We start from the raw sequence: 19,050 nt of genomic DNA, 5'->3' as shown, positions 1-19,050 counted from the left end.
ACCTACCAAGCTCAGTTTTGAAAGTGTAAATTGACCCGACTCCCATAGCTCTTTGAGGAAGCAAGTTTCAGATTTCCAATTGCTTTTGTGTGAAAACATGATTCCTGATTTCACTCCGAAAATGTTCTCTTCAAATGCCTTTAGGTCACATTGAATAAATCTGAATATGTTCTGGTTTGTCATGGTCCACATGGATACTATTGACATCATCTGCATCTTCTATCTTTGAAGATGATGGTTGCCAAGGAATTAACACGAGCGGGACAGACTACTAAAAGGCCCATTGATCTTGGACAGAAATTTCCAGTCCCTGGGTGGGCGGGAGCCAAAAACCCCACATGCTGTTGAAGCTTTTTGACCTGCACTCATCAGAACAGAATTGGAAGAGTACCAAATCTCAAAGGGAACAACAATTTATACTGCAAGAGAAGACAACACCTTTATCAAATAGAGCCCACTTGCCAATCAACAACCTCTACTCAAGCAGTATAAATTGTTGTTCCCTTTGAGACTTGGTATTCTTGCAATCCTGTCCTGATGAGTACAAGACCAAAGCTTTGACAGTATGTCTCTTTTTCAGCAATACTGAGGTTATCATTCATATAATTGTTCTATGTAGTGAGTGGTTAGGGTCTGGAATGCACTGGCTGCAAATGTGGTGGAGGCAGGTCCATTTCTGGCTTTCAAAAGGATAAGCAGCTGAAGGGAAGACACCTCAAGGCCATGGGGAAAGGGTAGGAGGACGACACCAGTTTAGTTGCTCAGGCAGAGGACCAGCACAGACATGATGGATGAAGCCTCCTTCAATATTGTAATTGGTCTATGATAATAACTGAATGTGCAACAATTCTATATGCTGAGCACTGTGCGCTTTTATAACTCAAGGAATTAATAAAATAAAGACATTTGAAGTTGTCGTAATGATAAATGATTTCTACCTCTCCCTGCACAGGTGGAATGCAGCGCAAACTATCGGTAGCTTTAGCATTCATTGGAGCAGCTAAAGTGATAATTTTGGATGAACCAACATCTGGAGTAGATCCTTATTCCAGACGGTCCATCTGGGACCTCTTACTCAAATACCGCGCAGGTATGATGTGCTTCCCGAGACTCCTGCTCAAATATAAAATCTAATACATGTGACTAAATTACCATTAACATCTGTCTATGTTATGTACTGCTTATAGATTATGAGAATTATTCTTCCAGAAAGTTACCAATTAACTAGGATTAGGATAAGAGACACATTAATAAGATTGACTACAATTACTCTCAGCCCACACTGTTTATCAAATTCCAGTACATTTAAGACAAATAAGTTGGATGTAACAGATTTCTCTAACAGATCTATCTGTGCCACGAGGTAAAATGGTCCCGTTAGCTCGATGGGCAAATGCACAGCCCATTGTAGGACTGAGTTAGATAGTCCTTGGGGCTGGGAAAGTAGAAGCTCAGCTCCTGATCAACAGCCAGAGGCTCCCTCAGGGAAAGCCGCACGTTTGTGCTGGCATCAGACATTAGTCAGAATCGGACTGGACCTCAATATTCCACCCGACCAAATACCCTGCCAACGTTTACCGCCCCAATTTAGACAAACCTCTGGACGTTGCTCGAGCCTGTGCAGCCATAACACAGAATGAATCAGCGCAAAGGAGCTTGAAAATAAAGACTGCAAATAACTGCAACCTATCTAAACATGAAGCTGTATCAGAATTACATACCATAAATGAGCTTGGTAGAAATCAAGGATGGGCCTTTGTATCGTCATTGCTCGATCACATTGCTCACAATTAAAGCACCAAGCGAGGAAAACTACATGGACTGTCTCTCTAATGTCTCCCCCCACTTTTTAAAAATTATTTTATGGGGTGTGGGTGTCACTGGCAAGACCAACATTTGTTGCCTGCCCCTAATTGCCCTTGAACTGAGTGTCTTGCTAGGCCATTTCGGAGGGCAGTTAAGAATAAACCATATTATTGTGGGTCTGGATTCACATGTAGGCCAGACCAGGTAAGGACGACAGATTTCCTGGCCTAAAAAATATTAGTCCACCAGATGTTTTTTTTTACAACAATCACAGTAGTTTCATAGTCACAATTACTGAGACTAGCTTTATATTCCAGATTTATTAATTGGATTTAAATACCACCAGCTGCCTTGAGTGGGATTTGAACCCATGTCCCCAGAGTACTAGCATGGGCTTTCTGGATGACTGGTCCCCTGACATTCCCACTATGCCACCATCTCCCCCACACTTGGGCAGCTACGATCAGCCCGTAAGCTGAGCAACTACGAGGAAGGTCACACAGAGTCAGGGGGGATGTCCCCGGACAAATGAAAAACGACCACTCGTCTGACTCACACGCAAATAGTTTCTGGAGATTCGGAGTTGATGAATGACTGAAATCTGGAGACGGCTGCAGCAGCTGTGCCAAGTTATCATTCCTGATACCCGCCCAATGTGTCCGATCTTGCTGTCTATTCAGATGTGGCTGTAATCACATCCATGATATCACTTCACTCAGCCACGGGAGAACACTTGTGCTGGAACATGCGGCAATCTACTTCTGCACAAAGGGAAAATTATAGAACAAGATTCAGTAACAGAAACAACAAACGTTCAAAAACATCATGCACGTCAGGCAGCATCCATGGGCAGGGAAGCAGAGTTAACGTTTCAGCTTGATGGCAGTTTTTAATTGTAGATTTCCAGCATTCACAGTAATTTGATTTTGTTTTAGTGGAATCCAAAGTTTGGCTTTGTTTCCTGGGATCTGCAAGGAGCGTTGCAGGGGTTTCCCTGGGGTTTCAGTGAACCAGACATAGAAGGGGAGGTTGACAAGATAGAATCCAGTCACAGCTGCTTCGATGTGCATCGGATGTTAAGGTGCCACTTTATCTGTTGGCACAGTAGGTGGCCTGTGCTGCTGGAGCCCAGAGCTAGAAGCTGCACATAAACTGTGTGCAGGGGCCCCAAATTCATTTAAATGAGACCCCAGACTCATAATATGCAATAGCGCAGTCTCTCAGCACCTGTACCATTCCCCATTCTGGGTGGCATTGCCCATCCGAATAAGCCCTCACAGCATGATGACCATAAAAAGCTGACTTTGGTAAGACGCCAGCCTCACAATGCTTCCTCTGCTGGGAATACCAGTAGTAAACAATGCTAATGAGCTGACCCCACATTACACAGCAAGGTCAGGCCATCCTGCCACAGGTATAGCCAAAGCTTCAGGATCTTCCATCCTGCAGTAGAGTCACCTTGCCTCTCATCTATGTTGTCGTACTCAAATACTGTGAGCAATTTTGGGCCCCACACCTCAGGAAGGACATACTGGCACTGGAGCGGGTCCAGTGGAGATTCACACGGATGATCCCAGGAATGGTAGGCCTAACATACGATGAACGTCTGAGGATCCTGGGATTATATTCATTGGAGTTTAGGAGGTTGAGGGGAGATCTAATAGAAACTTACAAGATAATGAATGGCTTAGATAGGGTGGATGTAGGGAAGTTGTTTCCATTAGCAGGGGAGACTAGGACCCGGAGGCACAGCCTTAGAATAAAAGGGAGTCACTTTAGAACAGAGATGAGGAGAAATTTCTTCAGCCAGAGAGTGGTGGGTCTGTGGAATTCATTGCCACAGAGGGCGGTGGAGGCCGGGACGTTGAGTGTCTTTAAGACAGAAGTTGATAAATTCTTGATTTCTCAAGGAATTAAGGGCTATGGAGAGAGCGGGTAAATGGAGTTGAAATCAGCCATGATTGAAGGGTGGAGTGGACTCGATGGGCCGAATGGCCTTACTTCCACTCCTATGTCTTATGGTCTTATGGTCGTTGAGCAGAATGCCAGGTCATACCTTGTAGCCAAACTGCAGGAGGTCCTCCTCTGTCCGTTTCATATCAATGGCCATCCTGGTTGATAGGTTTGGCTTCCTAGCTTTAAATCCTTTATTTGACATTTCAATAAATCATAAGCTGCTGCTGCTTCTGTGAATTCTTAATGAAACCCTTCTTCTTAAAGAGATATTACTGTCTCGACAGGGACTTTCAACCATGTTCTTTCCCGAGCCCCAGCATGATAAACCAGTAAGATATGGAAACTGGAGTTGCATATCAAGCTATCCAAGAACAGTAATTTTCCCCAGTTGTACTGGCATTTCCTGTTGCCTGTTGACTCTGAGGAACATTGCTTCAACAGAAGTCTTGCCTGCTAGTTGGAGAGTCAGCGAGAGGCCCCCATCACCTCTGTTCGCGAAGGCCCACTGAACCTCATGCCAATCAGGCAGCAGCAAGGCCTTCCCTTGGAATCAAGACCCCAGGGATGGAATCCCCCCACCCCCCTACCAAGAGCTGCCGGCCAATCAGAGGCTGGCGGCTCTTGCTCTCAGCTGTGCCATTGAGGAGGCTGTGGCTTCTGCTGGTAGGACACAACCGACCTACAGGGTCCCAGGATCTTGGAGGACCCATGCTACAGTGTGGGTGATGGTGGGGGGGGGGGGGGCAGGGGGTGGTCTTTCACAGAGTAGGGGTCATGGGGAGAGGGACAGCATGGGTATTGGAAGCAACAGCAGGGGGTGTCTCTTACTGGCCACCCTCCCTTTCATGATGTCCAGTCCATTGATCAGGCCTTTGATCAAAGGACCGCTTCTTTCCCCACCCCTCCCCCTCAACGCACCCCCCCACCCACCCATCACCCACTGATGTGACAATCAACCCGCCGGTTCACCTGTCTTGTAGGTGGCACGGCGACAGACCCACCTGCCACTGGGTTAATACCAATGGCAGCAGGATGAGGCCTTTAAGAGGCCATTAATTGGCCACTTTGAGGGCCTCAATTGGCGGCGGGGCAGAGTGGTCATCCATGAGCCTTCCTGCACAGAGCTTCATTCTGGTGGAGGCGAAGTGTTAGCGAGGCTCAGGTAGGCCACCATCCTGCCTAAGGAAATGCCCATCCTGCCTCCAAGTCCACCACGAACAAGAGCACACGATTCCACCGATGGTTTGACATTGTTATTTTTGAATAGTAAAAGTAAAGTCACCACAGTCCCAGATGACCTTAGGCTGCTTTCCCCTTTAAGGGGAAGAGCTGACTGGTGGTGATTTAATCTGAGGTTCTCCACACCTCAGGCGAAGGGCAAGGTTGAGAAGGCGGGGCCTTCATGAATAACCTCAGCCTGTACAGGAATTGAGCCCACGCTGCTGGCCTTGCGAACCAGCTGTCCAAACAACTGAGCTAAACCAGCCCCCAGTTTTGAATATTATTTCAGTGATGAGCAGAGTTGATGATCTTGTTTCACTTAATTGTAAATTCTTCAAAAACCACCCAAGGACAAATTTCAAAAGATTGATTCTGAATATGCTCCAGCTTGGGGGCCAGTGACGTTCATCAAGTATAACAACAATTTTCTAAGATTGTTTTTAATAACCTCAATGATCCCCTGTGGAGGGGACATTCCAAGGGGGGATGGGCCGGGGGGGCCGGGGGGGGGGGGGGGGGGGGGAATTCCAGCAGGTCTGCAACCCCGAAACGTCTTGCGCCTCGGCAATGTACAAAGTAACTGGGAGAAGCCGGATCCTCCCATGGATCTGAACTCATGCGATAATGGCACTTTTAGAAAGTTCAACAAAACATGAACATAGTGTTTCAAGGGTGACACCTCCTCCATTAATGTGCACTGAGGTCATGCAAGGAGGGGACCAGGTTAATACAGGTTAATATTCACATTGCAAAGAACTAAGGATGCAGCAACTTAACGCTGACGATATCTAAACCTGTGTGAGCTAGTTCGGGTTGGCCTGCACCCTTTTTATGCATAAAGTCTTAGCTCTCAATATGAAAACCTTGCTCCTGGGGTTGTGGGGGAGGTGGGGAATGGAAGTATAAAGGACTGTTCTTCTCCTGTGAACCCTGCTAGACAAGACTTTGAAATGGGTTCCCGTCCTGAGAGGAGCTACACATGTTCCTACGTCACACCTGCAGGCTGAGAGAGATCCAGAGGGCACCCCTCCTGCACCTTGCTGCCAGCGAGTGCTGTTTTCTTTTGCTGTTATGCATTGCCAACCTTGGGCTGCAAAATGCAAAGTCAGAGCAGCGCAGTCCCTCAGCTGGAGCACAGATTTGTTCCGTCATGATCAGTAACCTAATGTGTAAGGACATTTGGAATCAATTCGTAGCCAAACAGCCTCAGGGCAGAACATGCTGATATCAGACCTTCCAACCCACCCTTAGTTCTGGCAATCGCCTTCCCTTTTTTAATATGGACTCACGCTTATACCAATAAACAAAGAGTAATGAAATACATTACATCAAGCAAGATAAATGGAGGGTTTATGAAAACCCTAAGCTTTAAAAGGTCATCAACAGCTCCTATATCCTCAGCAGAGACGTATGGGCCTCCAGCCTCCTGTATTTGATCCTAAAGGCCCACTGGCCACGTGCATTCATTTTGGTTCAGAAACAAATTCATTCCAGACAAAACTACAATGCAACATTACTAACAAAACATCTCAAAAGTTGAGTCTGGTTCAACAAAGCACAGGCTGATATGAAGGCTCCCTCCAGTGGCAGCATCGGTTTTAACTAACAAAGTGGAAACGGAGACAATAAAGCCCTCATGTTCTCACACTCTAGGGAGAACCATCATTCTCTCCACTCACCACATGGACGAAGCAGATCTTCTTGGTGACCGGATCGCAATCATTTCTCAGGGAAAGCTGCAGTGTTGTGGCTCCTCCTTGTTTCTGAAGAGTTGCTTCGGCTCCGGTTTCTACCTTACGCTGGTTCGCAGGATGAAGAAAGTAAAGCAGAGGAAAAAAGATGTCGGAGTAAGTCAGTGCACCAGCATCTCACTGGGTACGTACAGGCTGGGTCACCTAGTCCGTGTGGAAACTGCCCTAGAGGATCTTCAGGTGTGAAATCAGAACATGGGTCTCACTAATGAACAGACCGTTGAGAATCTACCTTCACCCATAATGTACGGTGGGGGGGCCGGTTTAGCTCAGTTGGCTGGGCAGGTGGTTCGTGATGCAGAGCGAGGCCAGCAGCGTGGGTTCAATTCCCATACCGGCTGAGGTTATTCATGAACCTCCCCCCCCCCCCCCATACTGACAGCTTAATTCTCCCCAAAGAAGTCGATAAGCGGCTGCCACCTCCGGGCAAACCCTAGCAACGATCCCCTTAGGGCGAACTTAATCATCCCAAGCCTGAGAAATCCGGCCATGTCACTGACCCATTCCCCCGGTTTCGGGGGTTGTGAGTCTCTCACGCCACCATTGGAGACATCTTGTGGCGCAGTGGGTCGCGTCACTGCCTCTGAATCAGAAGCTCCCGGTTCAAGTCCCACGCCGATGCAGTGAGCTCATTAATGTGGCCAAATAGGTTGGGTATCAACCTGCAGTTCCTTCCGACTGGAAGGCAGTAAGAGCCGAAGAGATTCCTGGCCAGCAAGGCGATGGAAAGAAAGTTGGCGTCTTCACCATCACTATCATGTAAAAATGTGTGTAGCCTCCCTGAGTGAACTGTAAGACACCACCACGCACACACAACCCATGTTCTGCAGGAATGAGATTAAACAGCCTCACACGAAGCAGGAAATTGCACAAACTCATACAGAGGAAGCACTTCCGCAGAAACAATATAACTTTGGGGAAATGGGGTCAGGAGCAGAATTTAAAAGGGATCGAAGGGTTTCTTCCACATAGATGCAAGTGAGCGCAGTGAGAGATCTTTGCTCCTGGTGGTGTCCAGCGCTCCAGCTGATCTCTGCTTGTCTGTAACCCTCAGCCCACCTGTACCTGCGAATCAGGCTGCTACTGTTCCTGCTCCAACTGTTTCCCGATTGATGAAAACCTGCCAGAGGAAGAAATAGACGGTAAGGTTTGCATTTTCCACCTTGCTTTTATCAGTGTTAGCCGAGCCCTGTTCAATACCATGCTTGTTCATCTGATCTTGCCTCCCTGATATGCAGGGGCCTCAAGGGTCATTTTGTGGATTGTATTGGATCTGTTCTAGATCTCTACAAGACAAGCCCAAATGCTAGTCAACACTAAAAGGTTCTTAGAGGTTCACTAGCATTTGTATCCATTCATCTGTGTATCTTTCAAGAAATGGCGCATGAGCATGTATTAACGTGGTGACATTCTTGTGACGTCATCCGTTCAAATTTATCCCACCTCACATCTTTGTTATTTCCTTGAGCCCTCATCTCACCCCCCCCCCCCCGCCCCTGCCACAACGCCCCCCCCCCCCCCACCCCACCCAGCCGTTACAAGTTTTATTTTCAGTGTTGTGTGTGCGTTGGCAGGAAGAGGAGCTGTTTGACAGTGTTCCAAAGGTTAGATTCGCAGGGCCGGCCAACAGGAAGAATGCTCGGGTTGGCAAATGCAACACAACAGTTTACTTAAGGCTGTGATTCAATGGGAGCTCACATCAGTTTGTAAAGCATGGAAGTGTCTGTCTCGTTGCTTGTCACTCACTGAGCACGGGCTCCCACCTTTTAGCCGTCCATTCCACGATAACGAGGGTAGGTCCAGAAATAACTGCAACACTAACCTGCAACGGCTCAATGAATTCTTATCCTTAGATTGTTATTCTCTCCACTATTTTAACAGATTTTAACCCACTCAAAGTAAAGGGGTTAACACGTGGGTTAAAATCGGGTGCATTATAGAATGTCATGTCAGCGTGTTTAGCATTTAATCAGAAAGAAAGACCTCCATTTCTTTTGTGCCATTCATAACCATTGGAGCACCCAAATCACTTTACAGAAAAGCACGTACCTGTGAAGTGCAGTCACTGTTTAAATGGAGGAAAGGTGGCAGCCAGTTTGCGCACAGCAAGCTCCCGCAAGCAGAAAGGTCAGAAAGGCAGCATGATCTGTTTTTGATGTCGATTGAGCAATAAATGTTGCCCAAGATATTGCGAAGAATATCCCTGCTTTTCTTCGAAAATTAGATACCTCCTACATTCACAGGATCTTCAGAAACAGACCATTTGGTCCAAGCACCCCATGCCAGCATTTATGCTCCACTCAAACCTCACCCCGGATCTTTCCAGATCAAACTCTACCATTGTAACCGTCTATTCCCATCTCCCTTGTTCGCTTGTCTAATTTCCTCTTAAATACATCCATTTTATTGACTTCAACCTGTGGTAGCGAGTTCCACATCCTGACTACTCTTTGGGTAAAGAACTTTGTTTTGAATTCCAATTGGATTTTCTGGTGACTATTTTATATTGATGGCTTCTAGATGAGCTTTTCCCCACAAGAGGAAACAATCTCCCTGTATCCACTCTATCAAAACCATTCAGAATGTTAAACACCTCTATTAGGTCACCCCTTAGCCTTTGCGGGCAGAAGGGATGTCGATTTAACATTACAAAGATGGCGGATCCTCTAACAGTGCAGCACTCCCTCAGTAATGACCTTCTGACAGTGCAGCACTCCCTCAGTAATGACCTTCTGACAGTTCAGCACTCCCTCAGTACTGACCCTCTGACTGTGCAGCACTCCCTCAGTACTGACCCTCTGAAAGTGCGGCACTCCCTCAGTACTGACCCTCTGGCAGTGCAGCACTCCCTCAGTACTGACCCTCTGACAGTGCAGCACTCCCTCAGTACTGACCCTCTGACATGCAGCACCCTCTTAGTACTGACCCTCTGACAGTGCAGCACTCCCGCAGTACTGCACTGGAGTGTCAAACTGGATTTTAGTGCTCAAGCCCTGGATTGGGACTTGAGTTCTGAATGTTCCAAGTCTGGGGCAAAAGGGCTAAAAAAAATGAGGCATAGCGGAAGCAATTTGTAAATTAATATTGCAATCTACCATTTCTAGATTTCTATATTTTGATCTTCGTTATAAGTGATAAGCTTTATACTCGAGATGCTGACTATAGTGAGAGTCCCAGTGTGCTTTAAACCTGGACCAATGTGAATGAATGGCCCTCTTGTTAAAAGGTTGACAGCGACTGCAGTAAAGCTGGAGTAAATGGCAGTCTATAACCTCTCATAACTTTTACTGCTGTTCCACTCATCCAGGCAATGTAGACGCCTTGACAAATCTCATCAAACATCATGTCCCTGAGGCCAAGCTGATAGAAAATGTTGGACAAGAGCTTTACTATCTGCTGCCCAGTAAAGACTTCAAACATCGGGCCTATGCCAGCCTGTTCCGAGAAATTGAGGAGACTCTTCTAGACTTAGGCCTCAGCAGCTTTGGTGTGTCTGACACATCGCTGGAGGAGGTAAGGCTGATTCTTATCACAAGAAACTGTTCTTTTTATCAATTCCTTGATGGCTGATTTGAAACAATTTTCACTAGAAATTGCAAAAGTTGTCTGTTTCCCATTGAATGTATTAAAAGAACAAAGAACAAAGAAAAGTACAGCACAGAAACAGGCCCTTCGGCCCTCCAAGCCCGTGCCGACCATGCTGCCCGACTAAACTACAATCTTCTACACTTCCTGGGTCCGTATCCCTCTATTCCCATCCTATTCATGTATTTGTCAAGATGCCCCTTAAATGTCGCTATCGTCCCTGCTTCCACCACCTCCTCCGGCAGCGAGTTCCAGGCACCCACTACCCTCTGTGAAAAATACTTGCCTCGTACATCTACTCTAAACCTTGCCCCTCGCACCTTAAACCTATGCCCCCTAGTAAATGACCCCTCTACCCTGGGGAAAAGCCTCTGGCTATCCACTCTGTCTATGCCCCTCATAATTTTGTAGACCTCTATCAGGTCGCCCCTCAACCTCCGGCGTTCCAGTGAGAACAAACCGAGTTTATTCAACCACTCCTCATAGCTAATGCCCTCCATACCAGGCAACATTCTGGTAAATCTCTTCTGCACCCTCTCTAAAGCCTCCACATCCTTCTGGTAGTGTAGTGACCAGAATTGAACACTATACTCCAAGTGTGGCCTAACTAAGGTTCTATACAGTTGCAACATGACTTGCCAATTCTTATACTCAATGCCCCGGCCAATGAAGGCAGCACGGTAGCATTGTGGATAGCACAATTGCTTCACAGCTCCAGGGTCCCAGGTTCGATTCCAGCTTGGGTCACTGTCTGTGCGGAGTCTGCACATCCTCCCCGTGTGTGCGTGGGTTTCCTCCGGGTGCTCCGGTTTCCTCCCACAGTCCAAAGATGTGCGGGTTAGGTGGATTGGCCATGATAAATTGCCCTTAGTGTCCAAAATTGCCCTTAGTGTTGGGTGGGGTTACTGGGTTATGGGGATAGGATGGAGGTGCTGAACTTGGGTAGGGTGCTCTTTCCAAGAGCCGGTGCAGACTCGATGGGCCGAATGGCCTCCTTCTGCACTGTAAATTCTATGATTCTATGCCGTATGCCTTCTTGACTACCTTCTCCACCTGTATTATTGCAAAGAAACTCGAAGGCTCTGAAATGATGCTTGCTTGAACTTTATGCGGAGGCAGTGACCCTCCGAGCTCGCCTCTGCTTGGCTGCGCCGCCTGCAGCCATTTTACAGCCATCAGGCTGTTAACAGGCACGAGGTGGGACTTCCATTTGATTGGCCGTGCAGTGTGACCGGGTATGGTGGCCACTGCTAAGAAGGTAGACAGCCCTTGAAGAAGATCTGCCATAGACCCGGCCTTAAAAGTAACTCGAGGTTTCAGGCAGGGCCAGGCTGGCAGGCAGCGGCGAGGGGCAGGTCAGGAATGTAGTAAGTGTTGGGGGGCCAGCAAGGGGAGGGTAGCATCATGGGGGGGGGGGGGGGGGCGGCTGCAAAAAACTACATTCAGGGGCCTCTATTGAGCACGGGCTGCCCAAACCACCATCATCCCCTCCCAAAACCAGCCTGGCAACAAGGCTGCCAGGTAGACACTTGGCCCTGTCACTGGCATTGGCACTGAGTACAATCACAGTGGTGGTGCGGAGGAGGCCCTTAAGTGGCCATTAATTGATCAATTAAGAGTGCCATTGGCACTCAGGCGAGTGGGATGCCAGACAATAGAAACCCAGTGGCCATGGGTAGGCAATGGGCACATCCTCTGATGCTAAACCACTTCAGGATTGTATAATTCTGACCACTGTGTGGATATTAGCATGCAAACATATATCAATGGCGGAATTCTCCGTCCCCGCCGCACTCGTTTTCTGGTGCTGCGCCACCAGCCGGCCAATGGGGTTTCCCATTATGGGCACCGCCACATCGTCGGGAAATACGTGGGTGTGAGGGTGCTGCCAGTGAAACGAGGGATCTCGCCGACAGAGAATCCAGCCCCATATCTGTATGCAATCCTCTTTCAAATTGTTTTAACAGGGACTGTACCATTTTGAAATTAAATTGGTTAAAGTAATAGCAAAATAAATTTCATACAGGCACGGTAGTTGTTCATATAGACTATACTGAGAGCACTTTCAAGGCCAAAGTCTGGGACAATATTAACTTGCGATATGTTTTCGAAATCTTTGCATCAGTTCAATAATCTCCTGAAGATACATACTCTTCACTAGTGTTCCCATCAATAACACTTTGGGCGGGATTCTCTGACCCCCCGCCGGGTCGGAGAATCAGATCCCGGGGATCTGGCCCCCGGGAGGTGCCCCCACGGTGGCCTGGCCCGTGATCGTGGCCCACCGATCCACGGGCAGGCCTGTGCCGTGGGGGCACTCTATTCCTCCGCCACAGCCGATGCGGATACGAACCCTCCCGCGCATGCGCTGGGATGACGCCAGCACACGCTGGTGCTCCCGCGCATGCGCCAACTCGCGCCGGCCGCGGAGGCCCTTTGGCGCTGGTTGGCATGGCGCCAAGCCCTTTCCCCGCCGGCTGGCGTGGCGCAAACCACTCTGGGGCCGGCCTAGCCCCTCCGCACCTTTGGGGCGGCCCGACGCCGGAGTGTTTCACGCCACTCCTACCCGCTGGAGTTGCCCGCCCCGCCGATCACGGAAGAATCACGCCCTTTGAGGTTTCACAGCTCAGCGGAGGGGGCCGTTGGATTTACAACCAGCAGACATTGGTTGCAAAATGCTGGGCGGGATTGTCCGTTAGCCGACGCCGAAATAGGGAAATGCGGTTGGGCAGAGAATAACCTCCGACACCACAATAGCGACAGGTGCCAATTTGACGCCAAATCGTGATTCTCTGTCACCTCAAAAACGGCGTCAATGCGTTTCACTCCACACATACAGTAGACACTGTTAGCATATCATGACCGGTCCCGACCCGGTATTCTCCGGGGCCTTCCCGATTCTCCGCCTCCGATGGGCCAAGTTCCCGACGGCGTAGATCACTTCTGCTTTTAAAAATCATGATACTGGCACGGTGGTTGCTGAGGGAGAGAGAGGGGGTACGGATGGTCCAACATCGCCACAGTTTGCTGACAGCTGTGCCTCTGGCCAGGGAGGCTTCTGCCAGAGCCGGTGGGGGGGGGGGGGGGGGGGGGGGGGGGGGAGTAGTGGGGAGTGGCTAGGAGCTGGGCTGTGGGGTCGGGGTGGCCGGGCACAGAACACCATTGCAGCAGCCAGCCATGCAGCTGCGCACGCCGCTAACAGCCCACTTTGAACCGAGTGCCACAAGTCGTATAGGTGTCTCCCCAGGGCACTCCAGTAGACCCATCAGCTGTGTGGGTACGCCCCAGCACAACCAGTGCCATCTTGTTGGCTAGGGTGGTGTGTATGAGGAGTGTAATGTGTATGTGCGACTGCAGCTTGTCAGCCCCCTGAGTGTCGATCGTAGACCCCGCCAACCCCGCACCGTTTTTCATTGGAATCGGTTGTGTTCCACGCGGCACTGGTGCTGGTCCCTTAATAGTAGCGGAATTGGTCCAGGTGTTGCACCGGTATTCCTGTCGTAAAAGTCCACGGATTCTACAATGCCGTCATTAATTTAGGGCTTGAAGGAATTCACCCACTCATCCACCATGACCTTGGTGAATGATCTGCAGAATCCCTGGCGTAATGGCGTAAATAGGGGTTGAAGGTCATTTAAATTTCAAGTAGTAAGACAAATAATATTGGTTCAGCTGTCTGTTCCACAGCCCACCAAGCTTCCCTTCCCACAGGAGGAAGTGTAACAGGGCGCACCACATCAATGCAGGAAGGTCAAATTACCCTCTTTGTCGGGGTACCCACCCATCGCCCATGAAAGTCACGGTGGCCTTGTGGAGGAACCGCCACAGAGATTAATGATGTCTGTATTTTGCGTTAGTCTGCCAGATCACTGCTGTGTACTCACCATGGCGCAGAATAACCAATATGACAGATCTGATCGTTGTGAAATGCGATAATATACTTCTACTTTTCAGCAGCTGGATGAATAAATAACTTCAGATGGGAACAATCAATGCAAATATTGGGATTCACACTTATTGGACATTGGTCCTGTTTGGGATTTGGAAGTGCCTGCCATTTAAAGATACTGCATGCATTCTTGTCTGGCTTGTGTAGATTAGGTTGTGTTCACTTGCTTGTCGGAGATTAAAGGGTGATCTAATTGAGGTCCTAAGGACCAGTAAAGGAGCTGGGGGTAAGGAGAATGAAGCTATTAAGAAGAAAGTAAGGTGTGGGATAGAGGGAAATTTGGCCAATTGGATAAGTAACTGGCTATCACATAGAAGACAGAGGGTGGTGGTGGATGGAAAATTTTCAGACTGGAGACCAGTTACCAGCGGTGTACCACAGGGATCAGTGCTGGGTCCTCTGCTATTTGTGATTTTTATCAATGACTTGGAGGAAGGGGCTGAAGGGTGGGTCAGTAAATTTGCTGATGACACCAAGATTGGTGGAGTAGTGGATGAGGTGGAGGGCTGTTGTAGGCTGCAAAGAGACATTGATAGGGTGCAGAGCTGGGCCGGAAAATGGCAGATGGAGTTTAACCCTGATAAGTGCGAGGTGATTCATTTTGGTAGAAAAAATTTGAATGCGGATTACAGGGTTCTGAGGAATGTGGAGGAACAGAGAGATCTTGGGGTTCATGTCCACAGATCTCCGAAGGTTGCCACTCAAGTGGATAGAGCCGTGAAGAAAGCCTATAGTGTGTTAGCATTTATTAACTGGGGGCTTGAGTTTAAGAGCCGCAGGGTTATGCTGCAACTGTACATGACCCTGGTGAGACCACATTTGGAGTATTGTGTGCAGTTCTGGTCACCTCATTATAGGAAGGACGTGGAAGCATTGGAAAGGGTGCAAAGGAGATTTACCAGGATGCTGCCTGGTTTGCAGGATAGGTCTTATGAGGAAAGGTTGAGGGAGCTAGGGCTTTTCTCTTTGGAGCGGAGGAGGATGAGAGGCGACTTAATTGAGGTTTATGAGATGATGAGGGGGATAGATAGAGTGGAATTTCAGAGACTATTTCCTCGGGTGAATGTAGCTGTTACAAGGGGGCATAACTATAAGGTCAGGGTGGGAGATATAGGAGGGATGTCCGAGGTAGGTTCTTTACTCAGAGAGTGGTTAGGGTGTGGAATGGACTGCCTGCTGTGATAGTGGAGTCGGACACTTTAGGAACTTTCAAGCGGCTATTGGATAGGCACATGGAGTACACCACAATGACAGGGAGTGGGGGATAGCTTGATCTTGGTTTCGGACAATGCTCGGCACAGCATTGAGGGCCGAAGGGCCTGTTCTCTGCTGTACTGTTCTATGTTCTATTTCCTCTGGCCGGGGAATCCAGATCATGAGGTATAAGCTCAAAGTTAGAGCTAATCCATTCATAGAATCCTAAAATCCTACAGCACTGAAGGAAGCCAATACTAAATTGATTGGACATTATTTGCTTTGCATTGTCAAATAGCACTTCAAACATCTTCATAACCAGCAGGATTCCAGGCTGCCACCTTCTTGCCCAGAGGGCAAGGTCAAAATAACTAGACATAATATCTAAACCATTACAAGGGGACATAAATTTAAGGTGAATGGTGGAAGATATAGGGGGGATGTCAGAGGTAGGTTCTTTACCCAGAGAGTAGTGGGGGCATGGAATGCACTGCCTGTGGAAGTAGTTGAGTCAGAAACATTAGGGACTTTCAAGCAGCTATTGGATAGGTACATGGATTACGGTAAAATGATATAGTATAGATTTATTTGTTCTTAAGGGCAGCACGGTAGCATTGTGGATAGCACAATTGCTTCACAGCTCCAGGGTCCCAGGTTCGATTCCAGCTTGGGTCACTGTCTGTGCGGAGTCTGCACATCCTCCCAGTGTCTGTGTGGGTTTCCTCCGGGTGCTCCGGTTTCCTCCCACAGTCCATAGATGTGCAGGTTAGGTGGATTGGCCATGATAAGTTGTCCTTAGTGTCCAAAATTGCCCTTAGTGTTGGGTGGAGGTGTTGACTTTGGGTAGGGTGCTCTTTCCAAGAGCTGGTGCAGACTCAATGGGCAAAATGGCCTCCTTCTGCACTGTAAAGTCAATGATAATCTATGATTAATCTAGGACAAAGGTTCGGCACAACATCGTGGGCCGAAGGGCCTGTTCTATGCTGTATTTTTCTATGTTGTATATTACCTATTGCTTACCCTTCTTTCTTATTGTGAGCTCAGTGTTAGGTATTTTCCTTCTACCTGACATTTTCAAATGATATTTGCTTTGTGAAAGAGCTGAGAGGCACCTATAATTATATGCTATTTTTTATTTTCAGATATTCTTAAAGGCTACTGAAGATCCTGTGCACAGAACAGGTAGGCAAGCAAGCCTAAGAACTCAGAAATATGTGATTTACATGGAACATATTGGCTGTAGGGATTGTGCTTTTGATGAAGTTTAAATACAGCTTGAATAATGAGCACTCTTGCATTTATATAGCGGCCTTCACAAGCTCAGGACACGTTCCTTCTGAGGTGTGTGGTTTCACAGGAACCCTGAAGTTTCCCCGCGGGCTGGACACATGTTGGCCTCTTTAAATCACCACCCTTCACAGGCGCGGAAAGTTTTTATTAAAGGGGCCACGCACTTACCAAAAAAATCACTTGTGTAACACAAACATCACCAAAGTGAATATGCTCAGGATACCTCAAGTGCCTCACAGTCAACGAAGCACATTTGAAGAGTAGCCATTGTTGTAATATTAGAAATTGCAACACAGAGAAGTCCCACAAACAGCAAGGAAATGAATGAACAGGTCATCTGTTTTATTAATGTTGGTCAAGCGATAAATATCGCCCAGGAAGCCCGGAGGCCTCCCATGCTCATCTTCAAAAGGCGGGATTTACTGACCACCCTGACGTGTGTTTTTTTGGCGGCGGAGGCAGTCCGCCAGCAAGATCTACCGATGGTATTTCCCGGTGACAGCACACCTCGTCGCCAGGAAACCCGTGTGCCGGCATGGGACCGGAATTTCCCGTCAATGTGAACGGCCGGTAAATCCCACCCAAATAGTCTAGTGAATTCTGTCCATGTGGAAGGGCAAACAGGGCCTGGGTTTAATGCTTCCTCTGACATCACTTCAGAGAGTGTAGCACAGAAATGGCAATCTAGATTGTGGAGTGGAATGTGGCTTGAAACCTTCTTTCTCCAAGGGTGTTCGTACTGAACCTCGTCTGACATCTTGCTGTGATTATTGTGACCACGTTTTAGCTACATCTTCTCTTTTGATAGTGAAGCGTAAGCTTACAAATTTATTCAAAATAGCCTAGTATGTCCAACACAACATTGCAAATTAAGAGAAGTAGAAATTTGCATCTTTTACACAGTTAATTAGTATTTGCTGAACAAAGTAAAGACTCTGTGACATTCCATATTCACTGGGAGAATGTACATACGTAGCAAAGGAAATAGTCAGGAACAGACTATGGTTTTGCTTTTGATGATGTCCGCAATGATTATAGAACTGCCAATCTAACTGTGTATCTATAATAGAATACGTTGCACTGAATCAGCCTGAACCATCAAGAATTCTGCCGATTATATAACACCGGCTTGACCTTGCTGGACAAATAACAATGCATTTTTCATGCACCAATCAGTCAGCAAATTCAGCGGCTTCAGGAGAATTTACTGTTCGACATGTGTGACTCCTCTGCCAGTTTCACACAAATGTCATCGCTGCTTTAGCTTCCGTTACTTTCAACTACTTGCTGGATTTGCACATTAATTGCTCATTAATCTCATCAGTGCAAGGTAACTTTGATAATTAGCAGCATAAGTACTTTTTAATGATTGTTAATACAATGCGAAGCATCCTCTCCTGCCCAGAAAATGAAGAATGGCTCTTTCAGTCAGGTAAATTACAAGTCCTTGAAAATGTCAAATTCAAAAAAGCATTACTTTTTATGTTGTTTTTTTCTTCTTCCTTTCTTAATCCAATCCTTCCTTCCCCCTCTCTCTCTTTCTTTCTGTATCAAATTTACGGTAACTCTAATAAATTCTTCCTTCTCAGTTATTCCGCTGTATCTTAATCTTTCAATCTCATTGATTAAGGAGATGGAGCAAGTGCCCCATTGTCCTTAATGCTGTTTTCAACAAATTACAGGACAGCAAAGTCTAACAAATGGGGCATTCCCTCTAGCAAGATCTAACTAAGATCGAACTAATGCGGAATTCCCTCCAGCAAGATCTAGCCCAATGCATAATCTTAACCATAGGTCAAATTACTAATTCAAGTTACTAATAATTTCTTTCATCTTTGTCCTTTTCTTTGCTAATCATGGTCTTTGCAAGACTATCTGGTACCAAGAAAATCAGAAGCCAGCCTTAGAGAGAAACGCAAAGCAACAGTTGTCAATGTTGAAGCTAACAATGGTGAGCACAAAGGAAGTTCAAATCATTCAGTCTCTTAATTCTATAAGTAAGGCATAAAATATCAGACCCATAATTTAGATGAGAATGTAGCAGTATCTTCTGTGACAGTAGCTTTATCCCAAAATATCAATCCTGAATAATCTCATCCTTCGATATCCCATTTTACAGCAGATTTCATTTTTAATTCATATGCAGATCTCTGACACGAATGTGTAAAGGTGCTTATAATGGGCTGAATGGCCTCCTTCTGCACAATAACCATTCTGTGATTCAATTCCATACATTAATGTTCTTGGTCCTGTCAAAGTCTGTTTCCTTACATTCGCAAATTTCCATTATTTCTGTTC

The 19,050-nt window shown here is 47.2% G+C and overlaps 1 protein-coding gene across 3 annotated transcripts in view; it reads left to right on the top strand.

Annotated features, from left to right (window-relative positions):
• Positions 1–19,050, top strand: part of abca4b (ATP-binding cassette, sub-family A (ABC1), member 4b) — a 188,486-nt gene that overhangs the window by 88,422 nt on the left and 81,014 nt on the right. For 2 of the 3 annotated variants that reach the window (XM_072510537.1, XM_072510534.1), the window contains 6 exons: positions 953–1,090; positions 6,637–6,830; positions 7,789–7,876; positions 10,042–10,247; positions 16,605–16,644; positions 18,623–18,703. In XM_072510537.1, coding sequence (XP_072366638.1) covers positions 953–1,090; positions 6,637–6,830; positions 7,789–7,876; positions 10,042–10,247; positions 16,605–16,644; positions 18,623–18,703 — 747 coding nt within the window. The remainder of the gene's footprint in view (positions 1–952; positions 1,091–6,636; positions 6,831–7,788; positions 7,877–10,041; positions 10,248–16,604; positions 16,645–18,622; positions 18,704–19,050) is intronic. The other variant, XM_072510536.1, reaches the window with a different exon arrangement.

Source organism: Scyliorhinus torazame, chromosome 7 (assembly GCF_047496885.1).
Source record: "Scyliorhinus torazame isolate Kashiwa2021f chromosome 7, sScyTor2.1, whole genome shotgun sequence".
NCBI lineage: Eukaryota > Metazoa > Chordata > Chondrichthyes > Carcharhiniformes > Scyliorhinidae > Scyliorhinus > Scyliorhinus torazame.
Note: the sequence above shows the minus strand (reverse complement) of the source record. Positions and strands in the feature narration are given on the sequence as shown.